We start from the raw sequence: 25,185 nt of genomic DNA, 5'->3' as shown, positions 1-25,185 counted from the left end.
CTCGCAATTTGCGAGGCACTATTTTCAATGTACAACATTGTATTCCACACTGTTAGCGATTTCCAATGGGGTCGCAAATTAAGAGACTCATGAATATAAATGAGGCTCTCACAATTTGCGACCCCATTGGGAATGGTAGGCCCTCCCATGTGTGGTGGCCTACTGGGCTCAGCGGACCACTATGTCTGGGACTGCTTTTAAATAAAACAGGTTTTTTTTATGCAGCCCGTTTTCCTTAAAGGAGAACGGGAAGCACTTATATAAAAAAAAAGTGAAACGTTTCATTTTTTAAGGGCAGGCAGTGGTCCCTGGGGCCGCTGCCTGCCCTTAAAAAATATTTTCCCCTGCATTTGAAGTGGGTGGTCATTTGTGAGTGTTTTGCGCCCGCAAATTGCAGACGCAAAACATTCTTACATAGGGTTGCGCTCGCTATCAGGAGGGGAACACCCCTTCCTAATAGCGAGAATTGCGAGTTGCAAAATAAGGTTTGTACATTCCCCATGCTGTTTTTGCATGCGCAAACGGCTTCGCAATGCAAAAATGGTCGTACATATGGCCCCTAGAGTTTTAAGCATGACAGGTGACTTTTTTTGTTGCAGTTTTATATAGCGCAAATACAACTGAAAAGTATTGGAGTGCCTTAAATGATCATCAATTTCATTACAGAAGGGATATTAAGTGATTTGCCCAGAATCACTGGATGTTGAGCCGATGACAAGACTCAACCCCCAGCTCCAAAGTCGGCAGCTATGGGAACATGATCTATGGTCTGTGTTGTGTGTGTTGGTAAACATGACTGGTGAGTTTCGGTGGTCTTCTACTTTTGCCAGAACCATGACTCAGTTTTTAACCATGCATTTTTCTGTGAATTTGTGCGTAGAAAGAGAGGATAATTAATGGTAACTTGTAAATTATGCTATTAGGTAGGGCTTTGCAAAGAAGTTGAAGGGATTATTACACACCATTTTTAAACTTCGATGTTTTGCAAAGTGCACTGCTGCCTAAGTTTTTTTTAAAACACTAAAAGACGCAAAGGAGCCATGTATGGTGGCAGGAACATTTTTTCTGTTGCACATAGCCAGGAGCATGCTGCAGTCCATCTGCATCTTAAAGTTCTGCTAAGCAGTGTCCCACCCCCTTCCCCAAAGCTGGCAGCACAACAAGGTAGTAACGTATGAAGCTCCTTGGCTGGAGGTTATTGTGTTAAAAAAGTAAAAAGTGGACGGATTATGGCACCTACAATATCAAATGTCTGAAATACTTCGTTTTTTTAGCACTGCCTATTCATCTTTGTAGCAGAGTAGAAAAATGCTTTGGCCCTGGTGCAAAGAAGGAAAATGGCCCCTTGACTGCCATTGAGATAATAAAATACTGCAATCATCAGGATTTGTTATGTTTCCTAACCTAGGCCTATGTAGCAAAGTGATCTTTTCCCTCCATTTGTCCTACCTTGCTCTGCATAACGGTTTTAGCAATGACCTTCTACCCAGATATGTGCTGAATAAATGTTGATTGGTTTCTTTGAAACTAGCCTTATTTATTATGCATGAGGATTCTCAGTATCATATCTTAATCCCCTGCCCTGGTGCAAAGAAGGAAAATGGCCCCTTTGACTGCCGTTGAGATAATAAAATACTGCAATCATCAGGATTTGTTGTTTCCTAACCTAGGCCTATGTAGCAAAGCAACCTTTTCCCTACATTTGTCCTACCGTGCTCTGCATAATGGTTGTAGCAATGACCTTCTACCCAGTTATATGCTGAATAAATGTCCATTGGTTTCTTATAAGCTAGCCTCATTTATTATGTATGAGGATTCTCAGCATCATATCTTAATCCCCTGCACATGACGCACATAACAGGATTAAAATACTCTGTACAAAAGTCATCGCTATCTTCATCCTAGTGTGACAGTGCTACTTTGCATAATTGCAATTATTGATTTAGGCTCATCTACAAAATCGTACTCATAGCATTTCGATGGTGGTAGAACCCTTGAGGCTACCTTTTTGGTATAAAAGTACTACACCTTCACTAGGTAACTAGAGGAGACACTTCTACGCTGACACTGACATGGAGGTCCCTGCACGCTAAGGCATCAACACGCAGTGGCCTGACATCTCTCGCGGGTGTCCAACTCGTGACCAAGGCTGGATCCTCCATTCTCTCCCATTAGGTAATGGGATTTGCTATTTCCTAGGGGATTCGTGGCTTCACACCCACATACCTGCTAGATACATTGAGGTACACTTAGGTAGGGTACGCATAGTAGGAGTACGCTAAGATTACTGTTTTTATATATGCCTGTATATATTCGTTGCTTAGCTCCATGGTAGAAATGGATCTACAGTTTTCTCTGTCGGTGCTTGTAATCTCTTAGGTTTGCTTCTGTCTATTGATTGTTGCAGCAAACATGTTTTGTACTAGGATGACGCTGGTTCCATACTTATTGAAAACGTCCCCAGTGTTTATTCTGTGTATCTCTCTGAGACTAATTGAGCACCATTGAATGAGCGTAAAGTACTCTACTTGTTCCACGATCCTTGAAAGGTCAAGGGTTGTCATGGTCAATGGTTGCCATAAACTATTCGCTTCTTGGTAGGGTTCAGGTCTTTATAGTGGCACTGTGAGCTAGCTGGTCTATAAACCTGCATATCCTGTGGTAGTGTCCGGAATCAGCCTAGACACCAAGCCCTCAATGTATGTTATTCAACAAATGCACAGGTCCTATGGGTTCCCTAGGAACTACGCGGCATGGCGCCCAATGTTGGTTTGGTTCTTATTTAACTGTCAACTGAGTAGTTCAGTCCTGTTTTCTCAGAGACCCCTACTCACATTTAACCAGAGACGTCTGGATTGGGAAGGGAAAGACGCCAAACCTGAGTAGGTAGACCTGTGTATTGGCTGTTGGTTTTACAAGCTTGAGGGATTATAGTTCCCCACATGGTGCAAAAACCTTATCTCTTTTCCTTACTACTTCCTCCCACAATGTCTGTCAATGGAGATGGCGTTCTGGGTACATGGGAAGAAGAGCAGGAAGTTGCTCTTATCATTACAGAGAATTGCAGACATGCAATTACTATAAAATTATTGCAATATGGCCTCCCGGCAACGGGTGGTGGTGTTACCTTCGTGATTGAGCCACAAGGTGGTTTTATACTTACATTGAAGATCACAATCCTGAAGAATACTTTGCATACGTGGATATAGATGTCCTGTTGACTTACCAAAAGCATATTAAATGGTTAAAAGGCGCCCTCACACACACCACAACAAATGTGAGACTCGGTCCATTCAGCAGAGAAGGCGCGACCAGACAAGTCCCAGCTGCTTACACACCGCATCCAGAGAGAGATACATTGTCAGCAGCAGAATTACGTACAAGTAGTAAAACTATACAGAAACCTTACACAGTTTGTAATGCAAACACGTACAATTCAACCTGTGAGGATAGCTCAAGCTGGTCAACTTCAATTGACTGACAAAAATCAGCCCACAAACACTGAATGTGATTTGATTACGGGAAGAATGCCCACCAAGCGGGAGCATTGTCTGTTCTGGATAGCACAGAAAATAGGACAGCTTGAAGCAGTATTTCCCCATACTGGCCCACTGGAAAAACACAGAATACTAACAATTTGCTTGCCATTGGGGATACGTTTTGCTGCAGTTTATACCAGAACTCATGGTACCCTCTCAATATTAGTCTTACCAGATGTATTCAAACAAATACAGAATGAGTACGGGGCAGAATCTGCCCTCGACTTTGGGACAAAACTGATAGGCAATCAGTAAAATCAGAAATTTGCCCAGGTATCAGCAATTATGATAGGTAACATAAAAGACGGTGGCAGTTGGTCTTAAAAAAAGAAATCTCCAGCCTACTGAGGACTCTGCTTATGAACAGGTAATGGGCTCTGACGATGCTAAAGACAGTGCAATAGCTCGCCAGAACCTGATGGAATTTCTGGTGACAGCAGTAATTGGATGAACATATCACGGGGGAGATATCAGATACAAGGGTAAGCGTCCCACATCGTTTATACAAAGTTACGCTCCAAATGGAGGAAGACATACCCAGGAAAGTGAAAGGTCTCTTTTGGGAGAACCTGACATATGGATAATGGCATCCTTTTCACAGAAAGAGATTGGCCAACGGAGTTTGTTATGAAGTGCCTTAAGGGGGAAGATGTAATTTTACTAGCTTTCTCCGACTTCGTTCCAGAGTCACTTAAAAATCATACTCGCAGGAGTGGGCGTTCGCCATAGCTACTGCACTTTACCACAATCATGTAGGGTGGGATGCTGAGTCATCTCACCATGAAATCCCATTAAAATCTACTTCTACTCCACAGAGACATTACCCGATAAAACATGACTCAAAGAGACAAGTCAGGGAGATCTCAGATCAACATGAGTACCAAGGTGTGATTGAAAACTGCACCTCGTAAATGAATATTCCTGTTTCCCGTAATGAAACCTGACAAGTCATAGTACAGCTTTAGACTACAGGGATTTGAACACATGAACATTTGCAGTACAAAATGCTCACAGTGACGCATTAATGAATAACATTGTGCAGAAAAAATACAAAACAACACTTGATATCTCAAATGGTTTCTTTTGCCAAAATATAGCTCCTGGAAGCAGATATTTGACAGCATTCTCGGCCCTTGGCACTCAATGCCAATTCTGTGGACAGTACCAAGGGTATAAGAATAGCCCAGGGTTGTTCTTAGCAAGAGTAACAGAGTTACTTCAACATTGTGATGAGGAGGTATTGTCCTACGTAGATGATATTTATCTGATGGACGATGAGTTATTGGAACACTTGAACAGGTTGAACAACATAATTTTGGGCTTTGTCAATGTGGGCTACAAATTTAACTTTAAAAAATCAAAAATTGCCCCTCAATGTCCTATTTTTGGGACATGAGCTATCAAATGAAGGGAAAAACCTGGCAGCTATACTTTTTGAAAAAACGTGTGCTGCTCCAACCTCCACAGACTCTTAAAAGGTTTACAATCCATTTTAGGATTCCTACATTTTGGCAAGACATAGATTTTAGATTATGCAGAAAAGATTAAACGTTTCTACGACCTAATCAGACCTGATTTTTCAGTTCAACATTGGACACAGGAACACACTGATATTCTCTGTTCCATACAAGCTGACATGATAGCTTCCAAACACTTACACACGTGTCAATACCACTAATTTGGTGATCCGTGTAGTCATGGGTCAATCAGGGTACACTTACATCACCTTGAATGAAGGTGAAATGGTACCCATAGCATACAAATCACATTTGTATATGAATGTTGAAATGCACTTAGCATCAACGGAAAAGATACGACAGCAGTACAAACTGCTGTAGTGAGAGAAAGAGCACGAGCACAGGGAAAACTCATAATTGTCGTCACTCCAGTACCAACCTTAGAGGTTGTTACCAAAGCAAGCATTCCAAAAGCACTGCACCCACGATTAATACTATGGGCTAATTCTCTCACTGCAACAGATGTAGATTATAGATATGTTCCTACACTGAAAACACAAGCATTTCTGCAGTACGAACAAGAATATTTTCTCCCAAATGAAATCCCGCTTCTCGATCAGTATGAATGGATTATTTATACAGACTGATCTGCTCAACACTCCTTAGCCTATATAAGGTACCAATATGGAATACAACACTGTGAGGCTTACCAGCACACTACAAACCTCCTCAACTGTTTTTCAGAATCCGGTGTCCTCATCTACCTACTAACACGCTGCTTCACTCCCTCACTGCGGCTTCTCCTTTGCTGCCAGCTGCCTCTGGATGCGCCGCTGCTCCGCATCATCAGCTGCGACCGCGGTTCCCCTGATCCTCGAGTGTAAGGCAACCTGCCCACCAGTCAATCCTGGGTTGACAATGGCGGTAAAAGAGGGGGAAAACGACCAGGAATTGTCAGTGTGACGGAACCAGTGTCCTCAAGAGAAGGAGTTCCCGAACCGAACCACAAAGCTGCTGGGCTGCAGCAAATCTGCTGTGCTTGTCACGTGACTCTCACTTCATTTACTAATCAAGCCTGCATACTGAACAGAAAATGGCTCTAAAGGTGGTTTGTCTGGCAACACAGCACTATGGGCGTTCACAATTCATGTAATTTGCTTTGTGTAAAATGTAAATCCGTCATTTTGTATTACATTTTTGCGTGAAATGTGTATCCTTGTCAATTTTTGGCACAAGGCCCCATTTCGTGTTTAGAAAAAAATCAAATCTCTTATTCAAATTTTTGTTCCACTTCAGTACCAACTAGTCAGATTGTATGACAATGTGTTCAAAGTACTGACATGTAAATTTCTCCTTTGGACAATAGCTTGTTTACCTAATCGTCTATCAGGCTAATTTCCTGATCTGAGAGATGTAAGAATCTTGGTCGGAAGTGTTGGACTGGGGAGCCGTAGAACTCTATGTTGAATCCCAGTACTGTTTGTATCACCCATGAGTTGGAGGAAATCTCCCTCCATTTGTCCACAAACCAGTATAGCCCCCGACTAGCTCTTGAGGAGAAGAAAGGGCAATCCTTACCAATGAAATCCCCTATGGTTTTACTTCCAACTCTACATCCTCTATTGTCTCTGCCTGCTCCTATATAGGGTAGGAGGTGTCATGCCATCCAATGTTCTGTTTGCTCTTTCCCCTATAGTAAAGAAAACTTTAGGTATGCGAGACATTTTTGCAGAATCAAAAAGCTTTTTGACTTCACAACCATTGATGGAAACATTGTCAACAGCTCTTATACATTTTTTTCCGTAGGATACAGAAATCTGGCCACAGTTTAATGTATCACAAAAGGAGATTTCACCACAATCCAAATTATCAGAATCGGAATCACTTTGTTCTTCAAGTGAAACTACCTATATTTCTTATTAACTTGAGACCTGCACGCCTTCATTCAGTTTAACTGCACTTAATATAGTGAGCAGTGTTTATGTTTGATACCCTTATCATTTAAGAAGTTCTCCATTTCTTTTGATACGAACTGGACCCCATTGTCAGTGAGAAGAGACTCTGGAAATCCTTCTCAAGAGAAAACACTTTGCAAAAATTTAGTAATTGTCAAAGTGTCTATGCTTTGGGTGACTTTAATCTCAGGCCACCTTGAGAACATGTCCATCAGAACTACACCATAAAATTGGCCTCTCTTGTTGAAGACAGGACCTAAGATGTCTAAAGCTACATCCTGCCAACAGCGCGTGGGAGCTTCTCTTATGATCATTGGTTGCACTCTCGTCTTGCACACCTTATCAGAGGCATTGCACTCTACACAATCTCTAATCATGCGCTCGACCAATATATTTATGCCTGGCCACCAAAAATGTAATCTTACTCTTTCCTTTGTCTTTGATATTCCTTGATGGCCCTGATGAAAGAACTGAAGAATTTTCAGTCTAATAGAAGAGGGACAAAAGCAGTATAGTGCACCTCCAGAGCAAATCTTCTCTTACAGAAAGTTCATCCTTTACATTCCAAAAAGACTTGGCACTTTCACTTAAGCTTTTCAGACAAGGCCACCATGTTAAAACTAATTTGCAAATTGCTTGTAGATCACTATCATTAGTCATGGCATTTCTCCAGTCAACTTCCGGAACCACACTCTCAACAATCTCACAGACCTTTAATTCATCCACCTCCCATGGATCTTCAGAGCTCACAGAAGTTTGAACATCAGAGGGAGAAACCAATCTGGACAGGCTGTCTGCTACCTTGATGTTAACACCAGGTATGTACTTCACCTCAAATTCAAAATCTTGAAGAGCAATTACCCATTTACAGATTCGAGAGGAGATTGCATCAAGGCTTTTTTTACAGAATAAATCTTTTAAAGGCTTATGATCTGTGTGAACAGTGAAAGGATTACTCCACAGGAATTTTTTGATTGCCCAAAAGATGCATAAGGCTTCTTTTTCTATAACGGTGTAGAGCAATTCTGGTCCAACAAGAGCTCTGGAGAGAAATAAAACAGTAATTTCCTCACCATCTCGTACCTGCTTGAGAACAGCACCCAGACCGCTAGAACTAGCATCTGTGACAAGTATGGATTTAAAGGACACATCAAAACTTTGAAGAGAGGGAGCTGAATTTAGAGCTTGTTTAACCTGTTCATATTACGCTTGACATTGCTGTGACCAAACAAACTTCACTCCTTTCTTCAAAAGCGATCTCATATTTAAGGTTTTAGCTGCAAAACATGGTATGAATTTATTATAATATTATGCCATTCCCAAGAAGGTCACAAGCTCATCTCTAGACTATGGAATGGCAAGTTCGTTTATGGTTCTAACCAAACTCTCCTTAGGTTTAACTCCACCAGAGGTAAGAGAGTGACCTAGATAGTTTAATTCAGAGAGGTTAAATTTACACGTATTCTCTCTAAGTGTCAAACACCTTTCTGCAAAACGCTCAAGAACAGATCTGACTCTGAAATCATGTTCCTCTTGAGACGATCCATGAACTAGTACATCGTCCTGATAGACTTTGACTCCCTCAATACCTCTCAGTACATCTTCCATGACCCTTTAGAATACGGACACCGCAGAAATTAAGCCAAAGGGTAGGCGTGTGAATTTATAAGTCCCGAAAGGAGTTATAAACGATGTGAGATTCATAGAATTCTCATCAAGTCTGACCTGGTGATAGGCGGCCCTGAGGTCAAGAGATGAGAACACACAGGCAGCACCCAATTGCTTTAACATTGTGTTTATGTTGGGCAAAGGATATCTATCAGCTATTACTTCCTTATTGAGGGCACCAAGGTCCACACAGAAACGAATCTCTCCAGAAGCCTTACGAGCTAGAACCACTGGAGCCAACCACTCACACGCTTCTGTTTCAACAATAATTCCATCATTTTTAAGTTTGTCTAATTAATTGCGCATGGGCTCCCGCATTGCTAGAGGTACATAACGCACTGTACAAGCTACAGGAATGGCGTGTGGTTTCAATGTAATATTGTGAACATAACCTGACAGACAACCCAACTTGTTACTAAAAACTTGTTTGAACTCAGAACGCCAGTTAGGATGTGATGTACAAGAGGAGACTCTCATCAGTGTGGCAAGTTTCACCAGACATTGGTAGAATGGTTGCTGTATCGCCAGAACTCAACTTAGTATTCACATCTCTGAGGATGATGCATGGGTTCCCACCAGGAATTAAAGAAACACCTAAGTCAGCATGATGGAACCAGCTGAGTATACTATCACCCCTGCAAGAGATATAAATGATATCAGCAGTTAAACGTCCTTTATATTCAATTTCACCATTCAAATAACCAAAAAGTTTGATTGGTTGACCACCATAAGCCAATGGCCTTATATCAAAGAAAACTTTAGGTATGCGAGACATTTTTGCAGAATCAAAAAGCTTTTTGACTTCACAACCATTGATGGAAACATTGTCAACAGCTCTTATACATTTTTTTCCGTTGGATACAGAAATCTGGCCACAGTTTAATGTATCACAAAAGGAGATTTCACCACAATCCAAATTATCAGAATCGGAATCACTTTGTTCTTCAAGTGAAACTACCTATATTTCTTATTAACTTGAGACCTGCACGCCTTCGTGAAGTGTCCAACTTTCCCACAGTTGAGACATTTTGATGATAAAGCAGGACAAGCTTTGTCGTTGGCAAGGTGATCAACAGCATTACACAAAAAAAAAGAAGTCTTGTACTACCAGAAGGTTTTTGAAAATTGTAAGCTTGATCAGAAGAAGTAATGTGTTGCTTCCTGGTAGATTTGGAGGTTGACTTACCAAAAGATTTCTTTTTGGAAACAACGAGGACTTTTTGTTCTGAGACATTTTTTCTTTCTTGAAGACTTCTACACAGGCTAAAGAGTGTTCCAACCTTTTGGCAATCGTAATGACTTCATCCAGATCCGGATCGTCCTTTTGCCATAGTTCATCCTTTATTTTCTCTATGTTGCAGCCCAGCATAAACTGGATCACAGATCCTTTCCTCCAAAGCACTTTCAAATGTGCACGTTGATGCGAGTTTACATACTGCAGTCACATATGTTTCCACAGATTCCTCTTCCTTCTGTGTACCTTTGCCAAAGGGATAGCGTTCCAAGATGGTACTTATTCTTGGAAGATAGTGTTTATCAAGTTTCTTTATATTTATTTCAAACTCATTTAAATGATCGGACTCTTCTGCAGACAAATCCGGTAGATGTTCGAAGACATCTTGGCCCTCTGAGCCTAAGCAATGCATTAATAAAGCAGACTTCCTTTCAGCACTGAGTGAGACAGCACATACCCTTGCATAATTAAAAAATACTTTTTTCCATTTGGACCAACAGATGGGCGGATCACCAGGCTTTGTAAGGAAGAAAGGAGCAAAGGTGACGTTTTGAATGGCTAGTTGTAAAAGTGACAAATGTTACAGAATATGTCAAGCAATACAATGAGACACCAAAATTGCCTTAAGTTTTGCTCTAAACTCACTTAAAATAAAGAAAAAAATAAGTGTGAGCTGATTGAATAGAAAGGAGACACATGTAATTGCTAAGCATTAAATAATAAATGTGATTAACATGTGAGAAATACCATGTCAGCGAAGAAAGCAAGACACAGATTTAATTAAATGAAAAAGAGGAGCTGATGAATGTTGAGTTCTACTTAAAATGCAGTGTGTGTCAGCGCAGAGAGACACACGTTAATTATGTAGGAAAAGCTGTGTTTCAGCGTTGAAGTGAAGATACCCAAGAAACGTTTAGTATACTGTAGAAGCTGTGTGTATCAGCGTTGAAGCCAAGACACCCAACTTTAATTAATTATAGTGTAGATACTGTCATCAAAAGACACACATTAATTATGTAGGAAAAGCTGTGTGTGTCAGCGTGATGAAGAAAAAACACGAAGGCTTTATTTTATTATAAATGCTGTGTGTGTCAGTGCAGAAGAAAAGACACACAAGTGAGTATTTTTGATGAAATCTCCTGTACATTACATCACATGCATTCTCAATTACATAGCCTACATTCTGCAAGATGGAAATAACATCAGAGAGATACCACAGAGTCTGTACTGAAAAAACACATTTTTAATCTTTATGGTGTCAACATTACAGTTTGGGCCAGTGATATTTTCTCCCAGTTAATAGCGTATCATAGGATCTACATGCAAATCTGTTTTTAACGGTGCGACTCCTGACCCTTTAAACGTTCGCTTTTACTACAAATGTATTGAGGTGCATTCCTAGAGTCTGTGTGACCCCAAGCCCCCATGAGTTGGTCCCCTGCAAGACTGTGGAGTATTAACAAAATGTGAGTGTGCAAGAAACGTTAAAAAAGATCTTGGAATGAGTTCTGCAGTTGACCATAACTGAAGCTGTTTACTTAATAAAATATTGTTTTGCCCATAAAGCTTGGATTACTTTAAGATTAGTAAATTGAGTTGGTGTCAATAGTGTGTGCAGCTGGATTGCAAGGAAGAGTCTCCTGTTAGCGCCCTTACATTTCTGGGCCTTTGCCGCAGTTTTAAGATCTCGTTAGACTTTTTCATTGCTCAAATAGGTGTAATTTCTGATATCTTTATGTTCCCTTGTCTTCATTGCTAGATTTTGCTTGCGAGAAAGTGTCACTCATAGTCGTTGAAATGTCACTCATAATTACATTGAAATTATGAAAATGTCACATGTAGCATTCTGAAACCTTGGCAGCTATGGAAAGGCTTGTTTAATATCATGGTGACGCATTTATTTACAGTAAGTCAGGTTACAGGAAGGAGCACCAGGGTTAGAGCCCTCCCGTTTATGGTGCTCTGCAGCAGTTTCAAGAACTTCTTGGAGTTTCTTGTTGCTCAAATGGCTGTAATTTCTGATATTTCCCTTGTCTTCATTGCATGATTTTTTGCTCGTGAGAAAGTGCCACTCATAGTCGTTGAAATGTCAATCATAATTTCACTGAGATTATAAAAATGTCACACATGGCAATTTGAAACATTGGCCGCTAAGAATTGGAGGACTGTTGCTAATGGTTACTCATTCCCAGAGGGTGCTGGTATGTATAGTGAATTGACTTTACTGTTTATAAGAAATGTTGAACTTTAAAACAACTGCTATTTCATAAAGTAATGAAAATTTGGCATAATCGTCGCCTTGGGTCCTGACATAGAATAAGAACTCTTTACAAGAGAGCGGGAAATACGTTCTGGTTAACAAACATAGACAAAAATGCTTGATGAAAACGTTATTTATTTCACTGTTCGTAGTCGTATATAACACGAACGCAAACTAAGGGCATTAGAGCGATTTACGGGAGAACCAGACGTTTTGAAAGCTCGTGACTGGCCCCAAACCATAGGGTGTTAAATGAAGTAAGCCTCGAACTAGGATCCATGTCTGTGAAGACGCAACGTGTCGGTTCATATTCATGCTCACTCACTCGCCCGCTTGCTTCTTCTTCTTTTTCTGTTCCGAGGTCTCCTCGGGAACTGGTCTCTGTGCAGACGGTGGACTCATGAACGTTTACCTCCATGTTACGGCCTTCATGCTCACTTCAAGATGGCGGCCTCTTCAGCCATCTCATGCAAGACTTCCGCATCACGTGACTTCCTCCATGGTTACCGTTGCTGTAGTGATTGTGTATCGCGGCCATTACCGTTCTGCGGCACTGGAGCCCAGTGATAGCCTAACGGGGCAGTGACTTCGAGCCGGGGCAGTGACTTCGAGTCGGGGCTGCGGTAGAGGCGTCATGTCGGTGACCCGGACCGTGCAGCAGCATGGAGGCGGAGGATACCGGCCTACCAGGCCCTACGACTTCCTTTATGGTAAGAGAGGGGAGTGGGGGGGAGTGGGTTGATTTATAAAAGGGCGGGGCGTGGCGCGAGACACGCCTTACCTAAACTGTGTGCTGATAGATACTGATAATCCCTCCCCTCCCTCAAGGAAATGTGCTCGTTAGAGATGTCTGATGCAGAACTCTTACACTTCTAACATTTCAATAAGTAACCAGAATTTGTAAATGAATTTGGGCCTAGACGAAAAATCTGTTAAGCTTGTGTAGTTGTCGCATCATTTCTGGAATTTTGTGTAACGCTTATTTTTCTAAAAGCCCGAAGTTACGCCACATTGTATAATTGAGATTACGTAACTAGTTTTCTTAGTCCTTTTTCACCCCCTCAAAGTTCTGGGACTTTGTATAATGTTGGTGTTTTTTTCCTCTTTCCCTTTCTGCCTTTTCTTCCCTTTGGTATATCCGCGTTTCTTCCTCATGGTTATGCCCTTAGTAATACTTATAGCTTCATCCAAATCAGGATTTTGGGCTAGTAATCTTTCTTGCACCTTGTTGTTATTGGTGCAGCGAACCAGGGATCAGCTGCAAGACGCAAGTCACAAGTCGCTGAAAGGCCTTGAGAGGCCTTTCAGCGACTTGTGATTTTGGCGTACTTACTGATTCACTAATAAGGGATCAGCTGGTTGGTTGCACCAATGACCACAAGGTGCAAGAAAGATTACTAATCCAAAAACCTGATTTGGATGAAGCTATAGGTATTGCTAAGGGCATAACCATGAGGAAGAAACGGGGGGGGTGGGATTTCCAAAGGGAAGAAAAGGCAGAAAGGGTAAGAGGAAAAAGAACACCAAGATTATAACACATTTGTTGTCCTGGTTTTAGACTGGCTTAAACGTGACAACAAATCACAGAATTCTAATTAAAAAAACTCGAGTGGCCTAATTAATCACGTTACCTCGGAAATATTGAAGATATGGACAAGGGTCCTACTGTGAGCTGACGAATAAGATGCAAACAAATGAGAGTAGCAATGAAGGCAACCAATGGTATGCAATGGGTGGGCTCTACTCTCCCTCCCGCCTCCCCCACAATAAGGTAACAAGTCTTGCAAGAGATTCTTAGGCGAGACCCAAAATCTATGCTTAAATACTTTGGCTACTTTGTACATGGAGTGTAGTGTACAGCACACTTGCAAAGTTGATAAATTATGGAGTTTTAAACCTTTATCCACAGTTATGTTTGTCTCTGGGAGAAATACGATTTTGGAGCAAATCCTTACTTTTTGGGTGTCAGTAGATAGGGATTTGCATAAAAACGAATGGCTAGTTGTATGGGAGCCTCCATGTAGCACCAATGGAATACCCTCTTGCTGCAAAGTGGCACATAACACTACTTTGCGTTACTTTGGCCATGTCTTTAAAGCATATCGGATTGCCTTAGAAAGTAAAAACCACCAAACATTGCTCAGGTTTTGCATTAGAAAAACAAGGCAAACATTGTGCAAATTGCTACTATATTTTGGCCTTAGTGCAGAACATAGAAATAATGCAAATGAATAGAATGTGAATAGCCGTTGTTCGTGTCACATGCTTTTTTGCACAGTTTTATTGCCACATGCTCCCTCATGTCCAACAACGACACATTTAGCATTAAAAGAGATACAAGATTGTAATGGAAAAAAGTCTATGAAACAAATGTAGAAGAAACTGAAAATATTCAAAGAAGAATCTACAGTAAAACATTAATTGTGAAAGCCATCTCAACTATTAAACAAGGAGATAGATCTAGTCTGGGCACCATAAGCAAATGAAAATTTAATAATTTGGTTAACTGCTATCTTTTCATGAAGGTCATCATATAATGTGCAAAATCCTTAATAAGATTTGGTCTCTTCTTATGAACAGCCATACCCTAAAATATGGGAAAACTGGTCAACCATGCATGTCTTAAAAGTGGAACTAATTTGAAAACTTTATTCTGTTGCTCTGAATTTAATAAAAAAAGAAGCAAGCCTCCCACTGATTTCCGAAACACAAAGGCTTTTGCAAATTCAACAATTGCTCGATTTGTAAATTTAGGGAGCATTAAATAGTGAACTCCAGTAACATTAGGCCTGAGTTGGTTATGACAACAAGCCAAATACAACAGCTATAGGCTTGGTTGGTGTGCAGGGAAATGTTATGCCAGATGCTATAGGTGTGGCCTGCTTATTATGGAAAGTAATTACAAAGGCAGTGATAATACTACTACTTTATTGTTTATGGTTATTTAAAACCTTTACAATGTAAAGCAGCAAGTGAAAATATTAAAACAGGGGCGATTCAATACATTTCGCTATTTTCAATAGCGTCACCTGAAGAGTCAGGGCTTTTGCTTTTACTTCTTCTCTTTGTTTCACAAAACAGTATCTGGTGTCAATGGGCACCCTAGGTACTTGTAGGAATGGTCTGTCATGATTATGTTGCTGCTGTAGGACCCTTCTTCTCCCTGATATTTACTCACCCTATATCTGACGACCTTGGTTTTGGTCATATTCACCTCACATTTGTTGACAGTTGTATAGCTGTACAGCTGATCAAGTAGCCGTTGAAGACTTACCCTTGTACGACTTAACAGGGCAAGATCATCAGTGTGCAGCAGATTACTGATCTAGGTGCCACCTATTTTTGGGGAGTGTCTATTGATGGCATTCAGTGACTGTGGTAAGTCAGCAATGAATAAGTTAAAAAGCATGGGAGTTAGCGCACACCCTTGCTTTTCTACTTATGATGTCATTATTTCTCTGGAAATATGGGCTCCGTCACCCAATTGATACGTATCCATGTGTCAGAGTGTAGCTGGATTATGGACTTCGAGAGGTTCTGAGGTATTCCCCATGTCTGTAACTTAGCCCATAGTGATCCTCACGGAACTCGTCATATCGCCATATTCGTCAGAACAGATATTGCCATGAGGATTGTAAATCTCCCTGATTTAGCCACAAACCCTGTTTGATTGGGGGGAATTAACCAATTTAGTTCCACCCATAGCAATAGATATTCCAGTAGTATGCTGGCATTTTATTTGGCATCATTGTCGAGAAGGGCTATCAGCCTGTCGTTTTTTGGGTCTGATCTTGTGCCTACTTTATAAATCAGATGTATTATAGCACCTCACCATGAGTCTGGTAACTGCTCAGCCCAGAATGGGATGTCTTGTTTGTATAATGCCTGTGGCAAACCGTTGGGCCCAGGCGCCTCATCCAATCTTCCTTTCGTTATGGCATGCACTATTCTGGAACATAAATCAATAAATCATTTAAAAGTTTATCATCTATGTAACTATCTTCTCTTTGTTACCCTGTTTCATTTTTTGTCTCTATTTTTTCTTTTTGCCTTTTCTCTTTCCGTTGTTATCTCCTCCAACTTCTAACACAGGATATCATCTTGTACCATGTACAATGTCTGCTCTCCACCTTTTCTGTTATGCATAAAGATCTATAGTTTTCCTAAATCTCCCTTGATACTTCTCTTTCTAGTGTGCCATGTGTTCCAATGTACTTAATGCTTCAAATACGGTAGGTCTAGGAGGTTTTTTCATTCCATACATCTTCATCTTTAAATTCTCAATAATTCTCAAATTGAATGTCCCATAACGAGGAAACTGTAAATCCTCATCTTCTTCGGTAAGTTTGCGCCAAAACTCATGCCACAAACATGGATGTAATCCGTCCATTATGATAGTGTGCTCTGGTGTACCCTCTGGTGGTGCTTCTACCTTTGCTGTCACAGATATAGCCTCATTTGTGTTAACCATTCTCTGTAATGCCTTAAAGAATTTCACTTGCATTCTGTATTCACAAATGTTTTCCGTAAAATCCAGGAAATTAATTTCTCCCACAATTCACTTGTTCTTCTATCTCAACCAACTGACCAATCCCAGCGCAACACATGTCAATCTCGCTCTTTGCAGCAGTTCGCCCTCTTTTATAGTTTTCTCCAGAACATCTTCTCTAAGCAAAATCACAATACAATACAAGGCAAGCAACATATAAACCCGTTTGCTCCACTAAAGGAAATAGATTCTCACAAGGAAGCTAAACCTTTCTACAATCATTTGCTTCAATTAAATCTGGCCCAGCGGAATTTCACCCTAAATGATACACTTATTCCCTGTGCACCTGAGACCAACTATACCAACCGGGTACTGCTAACACACAAAGAGAACTCTTTACCAAGATATTGTCAATGACATCTCCCCCCCAACACCACAAAATAGCAGACAACTTACTCAGTGTCTTCTACACTGAGACAACCGCTTAGGTAATATTTTGATATCTTAGGCCACAACGGACCATTTACAACTTCAGCTTCTTTGCATCAAGTGCCACAAACATTCATGACTTTAACCATGTGGACTCTAACCACCTAACTGCGCTCAACAATACACAGCCATTACAAAAAACTCAATTATGCAATAGCAACTCACATCCCTATTAATATTTACACTCTTCACTGCTACATGTAGACTTCATCAGGATTAATACTCCATCAGCACTCCATCAGTCCTTCTCTTTGCCAAACAAAAAGTTTGGGCTCTTTGGACTTGGACAATAATTTTCACTGTCTTTTTTGGCAACCTTCAACCTTACTTCTCTAGGCAGAACCATAGCTCTGCTACCAAAGATTTGTTCAAGCGAAAGCGGTATAAATATTTCAAGTTTAACATTTAATTCACCACTTACTCCTTTATCCCTGTAACTGTACTGAGCCCCCTACAGCTAGAATGATTACGACATTACCTTCACCATAGAGGCAAATGGCCCTCTGATAGTTCTTTCTCTGCCAATAGAAGGGGTGTGAATTAGGATGTCCAAAAACCACATCGTTAGGCACCCAATGCAGACCATTAATTGGCGATCAACTGAGAAATTTGAAATAAGGTTCAAATACACAACTGTCAGGCCCATACTGTAAAAATAAAGTATCGCAATGGGGAGACCCAATCTTCTAAAGAAATTAAGTCTAAGTAGAATAATACAGACTAGAAGCTCTGTTAGTGCAACACAGAATAGAAGAAGCAGAACTTGATGTTCTGAAAAGATTAGCTGATTCTCCCTTCAACGTATTTAGATTAAAAGAGTAATTCAGTACTGTTTCAAATAAAGAGCATCATGACACAATAATAGACTCAGGTACTTTAGATAGATATTGTATTAATGTTCCATAATTGATACAGATAAGCAATTTCTTAAACATCTAGTTCAAGTTCAAGTTCAAAAATTTGTATAGCGCACTACTCACCCAGAGGGTCTCAAGGCGCTTGAGGGAGGGTGGGTGTGTTACTTATCGAAAAGCCAGGTTTTAAGCTGCTTTCTGAAGGAGAGGTGGTTCTGTGTAAGGCGGAGGTGAGTGGGGAGAGAATTCCAGGTTTTGGCCGCTAAGTAGGAGAAGGATCTTCCTCCCATGGTGGATCTGTGGATGCGCGGAACTGCGGCAAGGGCTTGATTGGATGATCGTAGTTGGCGGGCGGGTGTGTTGAAGGACAGTCGTGTGTTGAGGCATTCGGGTCCTAGGTCGTAGAGGGCCTTGTGTGCGTGGGTGAGGAGACGGAACATTATTCTCTTATTGACGGGGAGCCAGTGGAGGTCTTTCGAGTGACCGGAGATGTGAGCTTGACGGGGGATGTCTAGTATGAGTCTGGCTGAGGCGTTTTGGATGCGTTGTAGTTTTTTCTGTAGTTTGGCTGTAGTTCCGGCGTAAAGGGTATTTCTATAATCCAGTCGGCTAGTAACCAGTGCGTGGGTGACTGTCTTTCTTGTTTCGGTGGGGATCCAACGGAAGATTTTTTGAGCATGCGTAGGATGTTGAAGCATGAAGATGAGACGGCGTTGACTTGTCTGGTCATCGAGAGGGAGGAGTCAAGGATGAAGCCCAGGTTGCGTGCGTGATCTGTAGGTATGGGTGCAGTACCCAGGGCCGGTGGCCACCATGAGTCGTCCCAGGCGGAGGGGCATGATCCTAAGATGAGGACTTCTGTTTTGTCCGAGTTTAGTTTTAAACGGCTGTTCTTCATTCATTCGGCTACTTCTTTCATTCCTTCGTGTAGATTGGTTTTGGCGGTGTTTGGGTCTTTGGTGAGGGAGAGGATCAGCTGGGTGTCGTCTGCGTAGGAGATGATATTGAGGTTGTGTTGTTGCGCGGTGGATGCGAGGGGACTCATGTAAACGTTGAAGAGGGTGGGACTGAGTGATGATCCTTGTGGTATGCCGCAGATGACTTCGGTGGCCTTTGATTTGAATGGGGGGAGGCGGACTCTCTGGGTTCTTCCGGCGAGGAATGAGATGATCCAGTCTAAAGCATTTCCTTGTATTCCGACGTTGCTGAGGCGTTGTATGAGGGTGCTATGACAGACTGTGTCGAAGGCGGCGGAGAGGTCAAGTAGGATTAGGGCAACTGTTTCTCCGTTGTCCAGTAGCATTCGGATGTCGTCTGTAGCAGCTATGAGGGCGGTTTCGGTGCTGTGTTTGGCTCGGAAGCCGGACTGTGAGGGGTCGAGGCAGTTGTTGGACTCAAGGAAGGCGGCGAGCTGATTATTGACGGCTTTCTCAATGACTTTAGCAGGGAATGGGAGGAGTGAGATGGGGCGGTAGTTCTTAAGTTCAGAGGGGTCTGCTGTGGGTTTCTTCAGAGTTCGGCGTGTTTCCAGCTTTCCGGGAAGGTAGCGGAGTTGAGGGAACAGTTGATGACATCGCGGAGATGGGGTGCGACGATGGAGTCTGCTTTGTTGAAGATGTGGTGGGGACATGGGTCGGTTGGTGAACCTGAGTGGATGGAGTTCATCAGGCGGATGGTGTCTTCAGTAGTGATTGGGTTCCAGGCGCAAAGGTTGTGAGAGTGCTGTTTTGGTTCGGGGGTGGGTGGAGTGGTCTGTTCTTCGGACTGGTTTACAAAGCTTTTATGTATGTCGTCAATTTTGTTGTGGAAGAAAGAGGATAAAGAGTCGCAGAGGTCTTGGGAGGGAGTGATGTCGTTGGTGCCGGCGGTGGGGTTGGTAAATTCTTTGACGATGTTGAATAATTCCTTGCTGTTGTGGGCGTTGTTGTCGAGTCGATCCTTGAATGCTGATTTCTTAGTGGAACGGATCAATTGGTGGTGTTTGCGGGTGGTGTCCTTGAAGGCGGTCAGGTTATCAGTGGTTGGGTTTTTTCTCCAGGTTTTTTCGAGGGTACGACATAACTTCTTGGATTTCTTAAGGGCATCGTTGAACCAGGGGGCCTTTTTGTTACCTTGTTTGATCTGGTGATTTTTCAAGGGTGCTAATTCGTCAGCGCTGTGGGTGATCCATTGTGTGAGTTTGTTGGCAGCTTGGTTTGGGTCCGATGATATGGCAGGCGGGTTTTGGTTAAGCGATGTGAAGAGTTGGTCGGTGGTAATTTTGTTCCAGTTTCTTCGAGGAATGGGATGTGGGGGGTTGTGGGTCGTGGTCTTTTTGTAGCTGAAGTGGACGCAGCTGTGGTCCGTCCAATGGAGAGCTGTGGTGTGATCGAAGGAGATGTCTTTGCTGGAGGTGAAGATAGGGTCGAGCGTGTGTCCGGCTAAGTGGGTGGGGGTGTCAACAAGTTTTATGAGTCCGAGATTGGCCAGGTTGTCCAGAAGGGTGTTGGTGTTGCTGTCGTTTTTCTTTTCCAGGTGGAAGTTGAGGTCTCCCAGTAGAATGTAGTTCTCGGATGTGAGGGCATGTGGGCTGATGAAGTCAGTGATGTCTTCGTTGAATTGTGTGCGGGTTCCTGGTGGTCTGTAGATGAGGGTGCCTCTAAGTGTGGTCCTGGGGTCGGTCTGGATCTGGAAGTGAAGATGTTCGGTGGTTGCAAGGTTATCGTCGGAGCTGGTCGTGATTCGGATGGTGTTCTTATGGACGATGGCGATGCCTCCTCCTATTTGGTTGGTGCGGTCTTTTCGGATGATTTTGTAAGCGTCCGGGATGGCTATGGCGATGTCGGGCGCGGATGAGGTGTTCATCCAGGTTTCTGTAAGGAAGGCGACGTTTGGTGAAATAGTGTCGAGTAAGTCCCAAAGTTCAGTGGCGTGTCTGTGGACCGAGCGGGTGTTCAGCAGGATGCACTTCAGGTCGTTAGAGTCGGCGTTGTGTTTGGAGGAAGTGGATTTGGAGTGGGTCTTGATGCAGGTGAATTTGCAGGAGTGGCAGGCGAATGGTCCATGGGTGTGTCCTGGGGCAGCTTCGCAGCATTGACGTGAGCGACCGGGGTTAAGGGCAAGGAGGGTAGCGGCACCAAACGTTATGCGGGTGGACTGTGTTTTGCGAGGACTAGGGGGAATGGCGCTGGGCGCGGTCCAGGCGCGGACAGGCGTAGACGGGCTTACCTTTGGCGTGCATGGGTCGCGACCGCTGCGCCCGAACGCTGCGCGTAGAGGCATCTGTCATAAATGGATAGTGGAGGGGGGAGGGGCGTGGGAGGAGCAGCTGGGAGGTGGGAGCGGGGAGGAGGGTCGGGCCAGGAGTCAACAGCAAAATGGCAGAACAAACAAACAGCGATACTGGGCACCACCGGAGCAAAGCCACGCTCTGGGCAGTGGAAGCGGCACAAAAAGGCACAATAAAAAACATCTCAGTCAAGAATATTAAAGCATGTGGTACTAGACCACACATTCAGTCAAAAGTTCAAATCCAAGGAGGGTTTTTTAAAACAACATCAGATACGAGGTTACAGACTTCTGACACCATTAAAGGCAGAATAATAGTACAACATCTAAAGTAATGTGTTAAGAGAATCAAATCAAATTTAAAGTCCTGTAAGGGTGAGTCCATAAGCATAGGTAAAAAGGAAATATCAAACAAAAATCAATTTGTTCGTATTCCTGGCCAACTGCATGAATGCATCAGCAAAACGGCAGTTCAAGATAGGGAAAATGAAGGTGTTGCAATAAATGGATAAAATCCAAAGCCTTATGAGTTGTGTCCAATAGAAAGGAAAATAAAGGTATGACATTGCACCTCCTTTGTGGTTTCTTCTTATATAATCCTTATTATACCTTAATGACGTGGTGTCAATCCACTAGTCAGTCCATCATACTATTAGTATCAGTGACACAAAAGACAGCTTCATTCAAAAGCAAGACCTATTAGCATTGCCTATGCTTGTATACATGTTTGTATTTTACTTTAAACAATATGTAATCATTTGCCTTTCCCTTTTGTACCTTTTTTTCACCGAACTATCTCTGTTTTTGATATGTGTTTTACTTACCTTTTATTTTAACTTATTCTGAAATCTGCATTGCTGAAGTGAGGACATAGATTATCTTGTATATGAAGCCACAGTGGCTAGCAGACTGCAGCCACCTGATGTCTCTTACACTCTATCTCCATGACCATCTGCATGCAACACTGAGCTTCACAGAGATCTGATGCTCTATCATCATCCATTAAAGATCTCCAACAGGTTCACATTTTCGCTAGATGTCCAGTATTACTAAAGTCACAGCTTTCAAACCATAAAAGAACTGATTGAGAAGGTTTGTTCTAGAGATCTACTGATTTTTTGTTGCCTCAAATTGAGTTCAAGTACAGGCATCAGTACATAACCAAGACTTGCTTGATTATAGGCAAATAATTGTATCACTTTGTATCTCAAAGTGTGAATATGTGTGTGGTAAAAAAGAAATACTATATAGTGTGCTGTTCCTGTGGCATATTGATCATCATATCCTGGTTTCTGTGCTAATGTTTCCAGTGTATCTGATATAGATAATACTGTTCTAAGTACAACATTTTTTATAGCTTTTGCTTGACAACACTAAAGATCTATTGACATTAGGTGCACAGTGGTCGTGTATCAAAAACGTTCTCTGCAAGGCCTTCCACCAGAGCCTTGAGGTAAGTTTGAGGTACTTCTGAAGTCTGAAATAAAACATAAAATAAAAAATACACCACTGTAAAATACACTAGCATTCTACCGTCTACCCAACAAGCTCTCATCCCACTTTCAGGTGAGCACCCACAACCATCCTAGTGTCCATTTAAATCTTGTTTGATTAGTTTTTGTATTATATTATTAATCTTCTTAAAGTGAATGTCCTGTCATGAAGAGTATCTTGGTCATGAATCTGAGGACTCTAACATTACCTTGCAGATCCTTTACACACCTTGTCAGGGGAAATGGACCACGCTCGGGCCAATGTCCGTGCACAGCTCAGTTATGGCAGGATGGTAAGTCTCCTCTCTCTTATGAAGTACTCTATACAGAATGTCTTGTCACATAGATATACCTTAACGATGTGACAAATTGGTGCATTGTATTTATTTATTGATTTGCTGATTGTACTTTAACACCAGGTATGTTGCCTTGTGCATACTTGAGAAGACTTTGTTATACACACTTTGTGCACATGCATGTTACAATGGTGATGTTCTTTAGCATTTGTGGTTAGTTAGTTTAGGGAGTTGTGCTGGGTTTTAAGGAAAGGATAGTTAATTGAAAGGGAAATAGTGCACATACTTGTGAGTACGCGGAACGTGAATTCATGATAGCGAGCGGTTGAAAACAGTTTGTCATGCTTTCATTGGTTAGTGTAGTCCGATCTCGATTTCCAATCTCATGCTTGTTAGCAAACTTGGTTTTCAGAAGTATTCTGATTTCATGATAGGAGCAAATTAATTCTTGATATTGTTGCCCCTGTATTCATAGTGTTCATCAAAACTGTTTGTGCTGCTTCACTTTCTTTGGCAGATGGCCTATGCGTTGACTAACTTAAAGCTTCTCAATGGCAACAAGTGTGTTGCTAACATATTCATGTTGCCATGATTCTTGTGCCAGAACACCATGGGCATAAAACATAAGATTTTTAATTTAACTTTGGCCCTACTAGTAGCCAATAAAGCATTTTGTGGTAAGTCTGGTCTCCTTTTCTGGGCTCATTGGTGTCTGTCAAACAGTCCTACACAAACTGTGTTGCTCTGTTCTAGTCATGCATGGGCCAATACAGAAGGGGCCCCCTGCAACGAATACGGGCAGACGTCAGGGGAAAGTAACACAATAGTTAGGAGAGAAGTCCACCCACATAGGTTCAACAAAGGCTCATATGGAGTCCACTAATTTCCATGCATGACAAGGAGCTCACCAAAGGGGCAACAGAAAAGTCACTGGGTAAAATAAATCTCAAGTGTAAGTGTACAACATCTTTTTTTCCTTTTTTTTTATATACATTTGGTTGAAGTACTAGTTATTCCAAACATCAGACACCATAACATCTCAATAAATAAATAGAAAGTTACATCAATAATTACACATAATAAAACATTATTCTCCCACACCAACCTCTCAGCAACCATACACTAACTAGTCATTCAATCACGCACATACATTCACACATGTACCACACTCAAAACAGGTTCCTCAACATAATCCCCAGATTAACACAAAAGTGGGATCCAGCGGAGCCTTCATAGCACACTGCCAGAGAGTCCAGATTGATAATACAGGATCCCAAAGTCAGGTAACGCCCTGTTTAAAGAAGAGTTTGCAGAGTAGGTGTTAGGAAGGGAATGTACACCTGCCGTGAGTGCACAACTGCTTATGAAACGAGTATCTTGACTATTAGTTTGGCCTTGGCCTCATGCTCATCTAGCGTGTGCGCAGAGACCTAGGCCTGCCCCTGGTAATAAAAGGTCCAGAACCAGGTCCGTGACCTGCACCAAGCATGCCCTCACAATTAGCATTGGACTACTGTCCATGCCCTGGGTGTATTATTGTAAAGAAGTGTTGCAGCCAATTGTATTTTATTAATCAGTAGTATGACCAGACATTTTCTCTGTGTCATGAAGAGGAGAGCCTACTGGCTCGTCTTAAGTAGAGTTCCGCTGTTATGTGAGACCAAAAACCTTGCACTGACATTCCGAGTATGTGTCAAGTGTGCGTATTTGCAGCGTGTGTTTAGAACCTGTATGATAGTAGGACTCCATGAGTTTTGTGAGTCTGAGTGCTGGTGCCACTGGAATTCATTTTGCCTGCCCCTAGTTTAGCATGGCACAATAAACTGAATGAGGACTATGATTATGTAAGTATAGTCAATGCCTGCATTCTTGTTTCTGGAGGATGGAGACCCAGACATTGGAGTGAGGAATGATAAGGACAGGGCTTCCCATTGATATTCAACGAGGATCTTGTTTTCAAAGGGCTGCTGATTAGTACTTCTTGACTACTGTCATTTGGTAGATGGTAGAGTTGAAGAATGAGACTGCAGTTTGTGTTGTTTCTCAAGTCTCATTATTCCCTTATTTTGGATACTTCTGCTTGGCGTCAGCCACATTGCCCACTGCTTTGCTGGCGTCTGCATTTGTCAATACATTGAAAATGATCACCCACCCGTAGTCAAGTGACCTATGGCATCTCAAATT

At 42.0% G+C, this 25,185-nt stretch overlaps 1 protein-coding gene across 1 annotated transcript in view; it reads left to right on the top strand.

Moving 5' to 3' along the window:
• The first annotated feature begins 12,406 nt into the window (after positions 1–12,406).
• CFAP91 (cilia and flagella associated protein 91) overlaps positions 12,407–25,185 on the top strand; it is a 449,409-nt gene continuing 436,630 nt past the window's right edge. Inside the window, exons 1-2 of the mRNA XM_078656654.1 lie at positions 12,407–12,823; positions 22,922–22,998. Coding sequence (XP_078512780.1) covers positions 12,748–12,823; positions 22,922–22,998 — 153 coding nt within the window. The 5' untranslated portion in view covers positions 12,407–12,747. The remainder of the gene's footprint in view (positions 12,824–22,921; positions 22,999–25,185) is intronic.

Source organism: Lissotriton helveticus, chromosome 8, assembly GCF_964261635.1.
Source record: "Lissotriton helveticus chromosome 8, aLisHel1.1, whole genome shotgun sequence".
NCBI classification, from domain to species: Eukaryota; Metazoa; Chordata; class Amphibia; order Caudata; family Salamandridae; genus Lissotriton; species Lissotriton helveticus.
Note: the sequence above shows the minus strand (reverse complement) of the source record. Positions and strands in the feature narration are given on the sequence as shown.